The sequence below is a fragment of the Vombatus ursinus genome, unplaced genomic scaffold (assembly GCF_900497805.2).
Source record: "Vombatus ursinus unplaced genomic scaffold, bare-nosed wombat genome assembly UNPS02009770.1, whole genome shotgun sequence".
In the NCBI taxonomy this organism is placed as follows: Eukaryota; Metazoa; Chordata; class Mammalia; order Diprotodontia; family Vombatidae; genus Vombatus; species Vombatus ursinus.
In genome coordinates this window covers 18,601,744-18,613,955 of record NW_020949548.1, presented here as the reverse complement: position 1 = coordinate 18,613,955, position 12,212 = coordinate 18,601,744, and the positions used below count along the sequence as shown (strand labels likewise).

Here is a 12,212-nt window from a genome sequence, read left to right as displayed (position 1 = left end):
CACACACACACACACACACACACACACACACACACACACACACACACTTATTGAAGATAGAGCAGCCCAAAAACTACATAGGATGTCTTCAGCTCTGGAGATACCAGGTATTTTGGTTCTCTAATGGCTTCTGAGGGTCCCTGTAAACACTCCAAAGGAACTGATTATTACAACTGGACCCAGGTAGTCCAAAATGATGAGTGTGAGGATAGCTCTACTGGTCAGTATGATGCCAGTGAGGGCCAGGCACATGCTCACATTTGCTGATATAGCCCCTTGGCAAGCTTACCAATGGCCCAGGGATGGAATGTTGTTTTCTCCCGGGGGATAATCAACTCCTTGGAAATAGCAGGGGCACTGGCTCCTTTGGAAATGAAGAGCAGAGAAACAAGAGTTAGTGAGAGAAATCAGAATCCCCAAAGCTCTTGACAGGCAGGGACAATGCAAAATTCCAGCCTGTTGAACATTCATGAAAGATTAAATTTAATGGGAATAAACCTCCTTCCTTAGCTTTTGTGATTCTTTCTGCTCCCTTCTGATTCTCCTACCTAGCAGAGCAGTCCTTCTTAGTCTCCTCTGCTGGTTCATCATCCATCTTCTGCTCCCTATACATGAGTGTCCTGGGGGGCCCTTAATTCTACAATTTGAAATAGTCTTGCTAAAGCAAAGGTCTGACCATGTAACCCTTCTGCTAAAGAGTCTTCACAAAGGCCTCTTATTGCCTCCAATATATAATGCAAACTCCTCAGCTGGCTTGATAAGGCCTTCCAACTTTCTTTTCCAATTTTATTACATATTACTACTCTTACCCTTCACACATGCTATTTGTCAGCCAAACTGGACTACCAGCTACTCCCCAAAGTTAACATTCAATCTCCCACCTCCATGTATTTGTACAAGCTGTCTCCTATGCCTGGAATGCATTCCCTCAGGAGTTATTTTCTCTGTGATGTTTTTCCCAATCCAATTGTTGATGTCTCTCCCTCCACAAGTCACCTTGTACTTACTTATCTGTGTATATATTATATCTCCAGTAGAATATTTGCTATTTAGAGATAAAGCCTGTTTCATTTTTTTAAATACAACAGTAGAAGTTAGGGAATGGGGAAACACAAATAGACACTAATCCACAAGAGAAAGATCTGAAGGTTTTAGTGGACCACAAGCAGGTGTGCTGGAGCCAGCTCATTCTGGCTCATAAGAGCCTGTTGTTAAATTTTTGGTATGAGCATTTCCACCTGAGAAATTGGCAAATGCTACAAATTAGGGCTTGATTTATCATCTCTTATCTGGAGTTCCAACTCTAGACTCAAGAAAGTAATGGAGAAAATTTTAAAACTGCAGATTCAACTTAAAAGTATTTCATGCGTTTTCAGAGAGCTGGTTGTTAAACATTTACCAGTATACCAAATACTACAAGCTATGACTCAACAATATGGCAAGGTTGCTAAAAAGTGTGTACCCATAAATATATACATATATGCACATATATACATATACATATATACACCTATAGATACATATATAAACATACACATACATATATATGCCAATATTTATATATATATGTATTTCTCTCTATGAAATCATCCCAAGCTACTCTAGCTCACAGAATCATAGAATCCAAGAATACAGTGTATTGTTATTACACTCTGTTCTTGGACTCTATGATTCTGTGAGCTAGAGTGGCTTGGGATGATTTCATAGAAAGAAAGGAATTTGAATTGTAGAGGATGGGCAGGATTTGCCTATGTAGTGGAGAGATGGAAAGTACACCAGGGAGGAGGAATGATGGAAGCAAAAGCATGGAGATAGGAAAACATTTAATAAGTTCAAGAAGCAGTAAAGTAGGTCAGGTTGGCTGGTGCATGTTTCAGGAAGGTAGAGATTTAGAAATAAGAAAATCATAGATTGTGGGGTGCCCTGAATGTCAGTATAAGGGGAAGATAGAACGGTATCTCCTTGAAAGTAGAAATTGTTTCATTCTCTATATCTTCACATGGTGCCTGGCATTTGTTGATTGACCATTGATTAATTTCATGTTTGCATTTATTAAGTATCTATCCAATTGAATCCAAATGGGGTGATCAATTATGCCAAATAAGACCAATAGGTCAAAGAAGTGATGGTTAAGAATGAGTCATTGGATTTGGCTAATAATAGGTCAATGATGGCCTTAGAAGAAGCATTTTCAGTTGACTGTTAGAGGCAGATCCTAGATAATTGGCATTTAAGACTGTACATATTATGAAAATAATAGATACAGTGGTAATAGCAGATATCTGCCAAAGGCATACATAGATATCCAGTCCATGAAGTATCAGGACCTGGAGTAAAGTAGACCCAGGTTTAATTCCTACCTCATTTTCTAAATGCGTGACCCTAAGCAAGTCACTTAATCTCTCTCAGACTCAGTTTCCTCATCTGTAAAATGGGAATATAATAGCACCTACCTTACATGATTTTTGCGAGGATCAAAAGAGACAATATAGGTAAAATACTTTGTAACCTTAAAGCACTGTATAAACGCTAGGAATTATTATGATTATTATCTTGAGAAGGAGTCCAATGAGGAAGTTGACCTAATTCCTTCCCTTCCCCCTGCAGTGATGAGAATCTTTACTCATAATATGAAAGTGGGAGGAAAATATCCAGGCAAGACTTACAAAACCTGAGGGTCAAATGAATTTCTGGGGTAGGGGATGAGAGGCTGTGCTGTGCTGGAGTCTGAATGTCTCCCTACCTGGGGACGCATCTCTCTGCCTTGCTGTCCAGGTAGGTGTCAGGAGGGCAGGCACAGCCCTCTACACAGTGGTCCTCTTCATCACTACAGCTTTCTGGCATGGCCAGGGCCTGGCAGGTCTGCCCACAGGTTGCCACACAAGGGCTATATTCCTTAGTGGCCTCACAGGACAGTGCTATAGGAAAGAAAGGCAGTCAGGTCACAGATCAGGAAAGGTAGTTCCAATGTGCCCCCATCCCACACTTGCATGCACATTTCCCCTTTAATCTGAGGCAAAGAGTGAGGCACTGAATAAGGGAAAACAAGTGGGCCAACCCCATGAAGAATCATAACAGTAAGTTAGGGGGATGTCTACCCCAAGTATGAGGAAATTTTCCCTGGCAGAATGATTCCCTGGATGAGAACAATTTGTTCTGATGGCTGTGAAGGCAGCTGAAGCAGGCATCAAAGATACCAAGGTCATCCACTGCATCCTGAGCCATAGCCAATCATCTTGACTTTTAGGCTGCCATTGGACTTCGATGACTCAGGAAGAGAGTGAGGCTGACAACTTTGAGGAACTCTGCCTCACTTAAATCCAATTCACTCACATGTCATCACTTCTTCAAAAATGAAGGACAAACAACAACCACCTCTTGTAATAGTAGTAGTAGTAGTAGTACTAGTAGTAGTAGCAGCAGCAGCAGCAGTAGTAGTAGTAGTAGTAGTTGTAGTAGTAGTAGTAGTAGTAGTAGTAGTAGTGGTGGTGGTGGTGGTGGTGGTGGTGATGGCAGTAGTAGCAATAAACATTTATATACTGCTTTAAGGTTTAAAGTACTTAACATATGGTATCTCATTTGATCATCACACAACCCTATGAGGTAGGTGCTATTATCATCCTCATTTTACCTATAAGGAAACTGAGTCAGGCAGCGGTTAAGTGACCAGTCCAGGGACACACAGGGATAGTGTGGAAGGGGATGGGGCAGTGAAATAGATAGGCTTCCCCCCTTTCTTAGGCATTGACATTAAGGTCAGAACAAGAAAAAGCAGTTGTGAGATCTGGGATGGAAAGAGTATCCATCATCTCAGCGTGGGTAATTTGACAGGCTGTGTTCTTCATCTCCTTCTCAGGCTGCCTGTGTGGAACAGCTTTTCCCGGTCAAGGTTACCTTCAATAGTCATTTTAAACTGATTTCATTGAGATAAATATGTTTGCTAGGATAGAGCGGAGGTAAGAGAAGGAGAATGTCAAATCATGCCGACCCCATAGGGTGACCCCAGCCCGCTGGGATGATTGGCCATGCATACAAACTATACCCAACCACACTCACAGACCCATCCCATGCAAGCACAAAGCTGGGTCACACACAGGTTTTACTCACCACAGTCTGGGAGCTGGGTACGAAAGTCAATGCTAACTCCATGGCTGCGACACAGATGAGTGTAGTGAGCCAGCGTGGAGCACATGCACATGTGTCCACACCTGCAGGCATCCCTGCGGCACTGTTCATAGTAGGGGATGGGGCTCAGATAAGGGGAACAGGGTACAAACAGATCCTTGGTGAGCACACTACATGCCTCGGCTGCATAGGATGCTAGAAGGACACAACAGGGAGGGGTTCTGGGGTCTCTGGCCTCACCACAGAACCAAAGAACATTAGAGCCCAGGGGAACTGCAGAGACCATTATACTCCTACCTCTTACTCCCCCCATTTTTTTCAGATTTTATTAATTTATTTATTTTTAGTTTTCAACATTCACTTCCACAAGATTTTGAGTTCCAAATTTTCTCCTCATCTCATCCCTCCCCCACCCCCAAGACGGTGTGCATTCTGAACATCCCTTCCCCTAATCTGCCCTCCCCTCTATCTCTCCCACCCTTCTCTTATCCCCTTCCCTTTCAGTTTTCCTGTAGGGCAGGATAGATTTCTATACCCCATTGCCTATATATCTTATTTTCCAGTTGCATGTGAAAACAATTTTTAACATTTGTTTTTAAAACTTTGGGTTCCAAATTTTCTCCCTTCCTCCCTCCCCACCCATCCTCATTAAGAAGGCAAGCAACTCGATACAGGTTATACATGTGTAGACATGCAAAACACTTCCATAGTAGTCATATTGTGAAAAATTAACTATATTTCCCTTAATCCTATCCCACCCCCATTTATTCTATTCTCTCTTTTGACCTTGTCCCTCCTTAGAAGTGTTTGCTTCTGATTACCCCCTCCTCCAATCTGCCCTCCCCTCTATCATCCCCCTGATTTCTTGTCCCCTTCCTCCTCTATTTTCCTGTAGGTCTTACCCCGTCATTTTGCAGAAGACTAAATGGCAGGAAGGACTTGCCCAGGTGCAGAAAGAAGAGCTAGGACCAGAACCCATGCTTTCTGGCTCCCAGTCCAGCAAACCACATTACCTTGATATTAGCCATAGAACCATTTCTAGCACCTGACCCCCATAGTCTATGGTCCATCCCCATGCCCCACTCCTGATCAGAAGGCAAGTCATTTTGCCTCCCTAATCTCTGGGCTGTCCATCACTGTTAATGGGATAGCTGTGTCTGGTTCCCTATCCAGCCTTTCTCTTTCTCCTCTGCCCTCCATTTCTTGCCTCCCCACTCTTTCCTTCTATGTCTTCTTGCCCTCATCTTTACCAGACCCTCTCTTCCCCTACCTGTTGCAAGCCACAATTTCCTGACATCCCTGGCCCAATCCCAAAGCTCCCACTCCAGCTGCCTCTCACTGAACCTCTGCCCAGTCCCCAAGCTCTACTGAACCCCAAATGATCTCACTCACCAGCCTGCAGGTGTACATCACAGGGATCCAGAGGGGCACTAGAGATGCCTGGTGAGCAGGCTGATAGTGTTTTCCAGGAATTGCCAAAGAGCTGTGGGGTACTCTCTGGAACACCCACCGGGGACCTGCAGAGAGCCAAGGAACAGGTTTTGCAAATGCATAGTCATACAAAAGCATGCCATGACTCAAAGTCTGAGTTCAGGACTCATCCTACCCAGAATTCTCTTGATTCTCCATGTAGGGAGAGAAGCCCAGCAGACTTTGGTCTTAGGCTTATGTGATCACAAATCAAATTAAGAGCAAGAGTGTTCAAAGGAGAGGGGTATTTGTTCCACCATCCTCTGCCCTGGTCAGACCACATCCATAGTACTGTTCTCAGCTTGGGCTGAGTGTGCTGACCATGTGGAAAACATTGAGAAAAGGGAGGTTACAATGACAAAATCCTTAGGGACTGTGCCATACAAGAACTGACCACAGGCACGGGGGCTATTTAGACTGGTGAAGATTTGGTGGAATTGGACAAGACAAGGGGCTTTTGGGTATTTGAAGGACAGTGACCTGGGAAGGTGCTTGGAATTATTCTACTTGGCCCCAGAGGCCAGAGGGCACAAATGGACAGAGATTGAGAGGAAAACCTCCCTAACAATCAGAGCTGGCTCAAGAGTTAGTTGGTTTGCCTTCAGTGGAAGACATACAATCCAGGATCATCCATTTAGAGCTGGTAGGGACCTTAGAGGTCATTGAATACAACCCCCTCATTTAACAGAAGAAGAAATTGAGGCACAGAGACTCAGTCAGGGCAACACAGTTAGCAAGTGCCTGAGGTGGGGAGTTGAATTTGGGTCATCTTGACTCTCAGGTCCAATGCTCTATTCATTACTCTGTGCTGCCTCCCTTCAAGCAGAGGCTGGGTGGGTGGCCACTTTGGGGATGCCATAGAAGAGTTCTCTCATTCAAGTGTGGCTAGATGGATGGATGAAGAATGAAGAAAGCAGGACCAAGAGATCATTATCTATACGTAAGATCCCTTCTGCCTCTGAAATCCTGTGGCCAGCCCCATATTTCATTGTTGCTTAAAACTCCCATTTCCTTTTGGCCTAATGAGCTAGTTTGGGAAACCTTTTGACTTCCATTCCCTTTTTTTTCTGAACAGAAAGTCGCTATAATGATTTTTATAATAGACTCTTTTATCTGAGTCACCACATTTCAACCAGAACATAATAAACTCTGACTTTCTAGATGAGGAAGTAAAGTCACTATAAAAAATTCCCCTTTCCTTTGCAGAGAGGAGAGGAATGGAGAGGAAGAGGTAAGGAGTGAAGGGGAGAAAGAAAAGCGGGAGGCCTGGGTCTTGAGCCCTGAGACTGCCAAGAGCAGGGTAGGGAGGAACATTTCCAGCCAATCTTCTTAGCATCTAGCTTCTAGGCATCTCTTACAGCTACAAATCCTATATCACCCCTAGGGTACTTCCCACCTTCAATCTATTCCTGAGACATGGATCCCAGTTACCTGTCAACAAGTTCCACTGAAGAGACAGTGACTGCTAATTATACACAACTATCAACCTTAATACTTGGGAATATTTAGATATTTAAGGGAACATTAGAGAGTATTCAGGGATTGAAAAGCATCTGCCTGGGTGATTGCAAAAGGATGAAGCTCTAATGGCAGCATTCCAGGCACCATGATGGGCTATGGGAAAACATTTGGGGGCAGGGAGAGCTTTCTGTTATCCCTCACAGCATCTTGGCAAACTCTGGGCACCCTTGATTGTCCTATCCCCTCCCCACAAATTGTACCCTCTTTCTCCCCTGCTCCCGTCCCCAATCCTATGGGATCACTGCCTACAAGAAGTCATCCTGCATGTTCCCATTGAAGGTCCCACAGAGCCCCACGGTGTCATCCTTCCATCTCTGGTCCACCTGGATATAGAGACGCAGCCCCTCCCGGTCATACAGCACCCGCACCCCAACAGAGGTCCGCACACGCAGAAACACGGATGACAGCTTCCGGATCTCAAAGGCATCTGGGAGAAACAAGTGTGGTCAGGGGTGGAAAAAGGACTTCACGGAGCAAGGCTAGCACCCTCCCCCACCTACAAGGCTCCACCCAAATGCTAAGCCCAGCCTGGTTTGGTAGAGCCCAGAGATAAATCCATTCCAGTACAAATACTAGGCTACGGCAGTAACTCCATTACAAAGGTATAGGGCATAACCCCACTTTAACGCTGATAGTGGGGACCATCTGAAACACCTGCTATTAGAATTGTTCTGTGCCCCATTTTCCTCATCCAGAAGAAATGTAAACTATTAGGGAATTAATTAATCATAAAGTGTTTGAAATAACCTTATTATAACACTTCTGTTGATATGATCAGCACATTATACAGTTGCAAATTACTCTAAATGCAGTGTTTTATTCTCCCCAAAGCCCTAGTAGAAATATTATTGTCCCTATTTTATGGAGGATTAAATGAAGGTTGAGAGGAGTGAGATGACATTTCCATGGTCACATAGCTGAGATTTGAATGCAGATCCTCCTACTCCAAGTTCAGTTCTCAGTTATACTCTAATAACACTGTTCTGAGGATCAAGAATAAGCCAGTAATAGGGTTGGTATCTGGAAAGTCCTTATTCCCTTAGAAGTCTGCAGGCAGAAGTTAAATGACCAGAGATTACCTAGGATGTAATAGAAGCTATTCTTGGTCAGAGCTAAATTGGACTAAATAGTTTCTGACTTCCCTTCCAAATCTGGGATTCCATGGATGGAGCTAACATCCACATCACATCGGGGACATATACTATGTTGCCATTGGCATGGGTACTAACTCTTATGTCTAAAGGGTGTGATAATGGTGACAAATGGCCCTGACAGAGCCCAAGAAATCTAGGGTACCTGGCACTTCCCACCTGCCCTTCCCCATCTTACCATCTGTGTAAGGCAAGGTGACTTTGTACCGACCAGACATGAGAACGTCTCCTGTCTGAGTCAGGGTCACCTGTCTCCGGAGCATCTGGTTCAGAATCACAGTCACTGACTGAATACAGGCCCCATCCTGGTTCTGGAAACAAAGGCAAGGAGGGGTCAGGGGGCCAGTCACATAGAAGCCAGGCGGAAAAGGAGATCCACTCACTCAGTGGATCTCAGTCCTCTCTAGGTTTTCTCCTTCTACCCTCTCTGCCTCAAGCTGTCGCAAAGGAGATGCCTTTTATATCCCGATTACTATCAGTTCACGTCTAGCCTCAGTGTGCATGCCCCTTTAGTGCAGCAGGACTGAGGTTGAGTATTCCCTTAATGGACCTTCTAGCTCTTATCACCACACATACATGACATATGAAGCCATAACCACACAACTCCTACCACCAAGATTCATTTCTTCACAGGACCCCAGAAGACATTGGCTAAAGCAAGATCCCATACCCCACTAGCCAGAAACAGAATAGTGAAATCATAATATATCAGTGAAGCGCAGCTATGATCATGGTGTATAGAGAGCTGACCTTAGAGTCAAGAAGTCCCGGGTTCAGGTCCTGCTTCTGACAGCCATTGGCTGTGTGACCCAGGGCAAGTCATGTAACTTCTCAGTGCTCTAGACAACTCTTTAAAATTCCAAATTGCAGAGCACTTGCCAATCTACATCAGTGGAGGGAATTTCCTCAAGGTGGAATTCCCTACACAGACGAACTCACACATCCATCAATTAATTAATAAATCACATTTATTAATCATCTACTATGTGCCAGGTACTGTGCTAAGTGTTGGGGATACAAAAAGAGGCAAAAGACAGTCCCTGCTCTTCAGGAGTTTACAACCTAATGAGGGAGACAACATGTAAACAAATACATACAAAGCAAGCTATATACAGGATAAATGGGAGATTATTAACAGAGAGAAAGCATTGGAATTAAGAGGTGTTAGGGAAGGCTTCCAGTAGAAGGTGGGATTTTAGTTGGCACTTAAAGGAAGCCAGGAAGATCAGTAGTTGGAATGGACGACAACCAGGAAAAAATGCCCAGAGTCAAGAAAGGGAGTGGATTGTTTGTGGAACAGCCAGGAGACCAGTGTCACTGGATCAAAGAGTATGTGTCAAGGAGTAAGGTGTAAAAACATTGGAAGATGGAGGAAGGCTAGTCCTCCTACATAGATAGATGGTAGATCAGTAACAAGAAAGGACTTTAGAAACCATCTAGTATGGCCCTATAATTAAACACAAGAAGAAACTGAGAGCCAAAGAGTGAAGAAAAACTTGCCAAGGCCACATGACTGGCAAATAGTCCAGCTGGGATCAAACTACATGTCTCCTGACTCCCGATCTAACTTTTAAATGAGTTGCTTCTCCCAGCCCCTTTCTGAGTCAACCTCTAGCCCGGACCTGCCAACAACCCAGGATGGGATGTTCTCTCTGGTTCATTTAGGATAAATCTCAAAGCATCCAGGAGAACCTTTTCTAGGGGGAGGGTGTGTGTGTGTGTGTGTGTGTGTGTGTGTCTTTCAGACACAGAGAGCAAAAGCTAAGCATCATGGAGTCAACAGTCAGCTGCGAGAGGCAAGGTAACACAGTAGATAGAGAAGCAGCCTTGGAGACAGGGAGACCCGGGTTCAAGCCCCACCTTTGCCACACATTGCCTGTGGAACACAGGCAAATTGCTCAGACTCTCATGTGATCTAACTCAGTGCTCCCTGGTATCAAATTCAGATGAAAGTGGAGGCTACTGCAGTAACCACACATGTTACACCCATGTATGTGTATATATACTTGTATGTGTGTGTTTGTTTTTATAGACACATCACAATCAGATAGGAACTACATTTTGATCTAGTTTGGGCTTCACTCAGGAGTGTTCTGGGCTGTGCACCCCCATGCATACCCTATGTTGTGGGCCTCATGTTTGATACCTTTGCCCTAGATACCTCTCTAGGACTATAAATTACAGAGAAGATGCCAACCTGCATTGATAGAGGAAGTGTCTTCACCAGGAAGTTCCCAATGCCAATGAAATCATTGATCAAGTTTCTATCTCTACTTAATCATCTAATTCACACAAACTAGGCAAGGAGGGCTTAACCATTTGCCTGCTACCGTCACTGTACAAGAGACTGTTGACCTGTGCCATACTAACACCCTTGATTCAGCTAGTAATCCTAACTGAGGCTGAATATATGCTATTAAATTCATGAGTCTACATGGGAGGGGGAGGGGAGCTCAAAGGGAAGGGTTGTTTATACCTTCGTATCCCTAGCACAGTTCCTGGTACATACTAGGCATTCAATAAATACCGGTTGATTGATTGGTTATCACATAGCCCCCTACTGACAATTGTGAATACACCTGGCCAAATTTAATTCAAATAGAACTCCTAGGTATGGAGGCCAAGGTCAGACCTAACTAATCACATGCCATGTATCACAGTCCCAACTCCAGCTGGCTTGCTTATGAACTCCTGCCCTTGCTCACAAAGGGGATTGGGTGGAGGAGTGTGGATGATTCCAGGCACAACTCTTCCTTCAAGACACCTCAAGAGCCACCCTCAGTAAGGATCTTCCCCTCAGAGGTTGTCTTTTACCTACTCTGTGCGTATCTTGTGTGTACCTATTTATTTATCTATCATCTCCCTATTAGAATGTAAGTTCCTTGAGGGCAGGCTCTGTTTTTAACCTTTCTTTGTACCCCCAATGCTTAGCACAGTATCTGACACCACAGAGAGTAATTAATGAATTCTTGCTGACAGACTGAGTGCTGGAGATCCATGCACCATGATAAACAAACAGCTCAGCTCTGACATCTTCATCCACAAGGGCTGGTTCAGTGAGTTTTCAGGTACTCTTTGGAACTAGATGCTTCTGGAGCACCTTCAGACCTACAGGCTCCATCCCCAGAAGCCTGGGATAAAGGCACGGAGGGAGAGTACTACAAACTATTAATGAAGGAACCCCCTCCTTCACCCTAAAGCCTGGGCCTGAGAATTGCTTATTACATTTGGAGTCATTTACAAAATATCTTGCTGAAAGGTCCCAATGACATTTCACCACCCTTGCTGCCCGGGATCCCTTTTGTTAAACCAAAGTGTCTCCCCCGACAAAGGCCCTTTCATCTGTAACCTCATCTGGCACGGTACCACACATATGACAGTTGTCTATGAATGTCTATTATTAGCTCACGTTTCTCACATATTGCTTTGAGGTTTACGAAGCATCTTTCATCACAGTAGCTCAGGGATAGAGGAAGAGTCAGTCTTATGCCCATTTTCCACTGAAAAAGCTGAAACTCAGAGTGACTTGCCTATGATTGAATAGCTAGTAAGTGTCTGAGTCAGGATTTACTCTGAGGTCTCCTGACTCCAAGCCCAGTGCTCTACTTACTACCCCACACTGCCTCTCAAGGGGTTCAGTTGGTGGCTCAGCCACCAACTGAGCCCCTTGGAATAATATGGAATGAATATGGAATAATATGGAATGAAAAATCCTCCAGGGAAGTGGAATAGCCCAGTAGACAGAGCACTAGACCAAGAGACAGGATGCCTGGGCGTTCCACTTTGGCTGCCCACTCACTGTGGGACTACGAGCAAAGTAAGCTCTAGAACTCAGTATTGCCATTCTTGAAATGGGTAGGATAAGCAGACCCTTCCCCCCTCTTCACACAACTCAGATGCAGCGAAGAGCAGCACATTCACAAGTGAAAGTACTTTAAGCGTCTC

General features: G+C 44.4%; 1 protein-coding gene across 1 annotated transcript in view; it reads right to left on the bottom strand.

Moving 5' to 3' along the window:
- The window catches only part of OTOG (otogelin), a 132,509-nt gene that overhangs the window by 96,607 nt on the left and 23,690 nt on the right, over window positions 1-12,212 (bottom strand). Inside the window, exons 17-22 of the mRNA XM_027852660.1 lie at window positions 8,446-8,578; window positions 7,366-7,543; window positions 5,518-5,642; window positions 4,108-4,320; window positions 2,744-2,918; window positions 290-364 (exon numbers count right to left, since the gene is read on the bottom strand). Coding sequence (XP_027708461.1) covers window positions 290-364; window positions 2,744-2,918; window positions 4,108-4,320; window positions 5,518-5,642; window positions 7,366-7,543; window positions 8,446-8,578 — 899 coding nt within the window. The remainder of the gene's footprint in view (window positions 1-289; window positions 365-2,743; window positions 2,919-4,107; window positions 4,321-5,517; window positions 5,643-7,365; window positions 7,544-8,445; window positions 8,579-12,212) is intronic.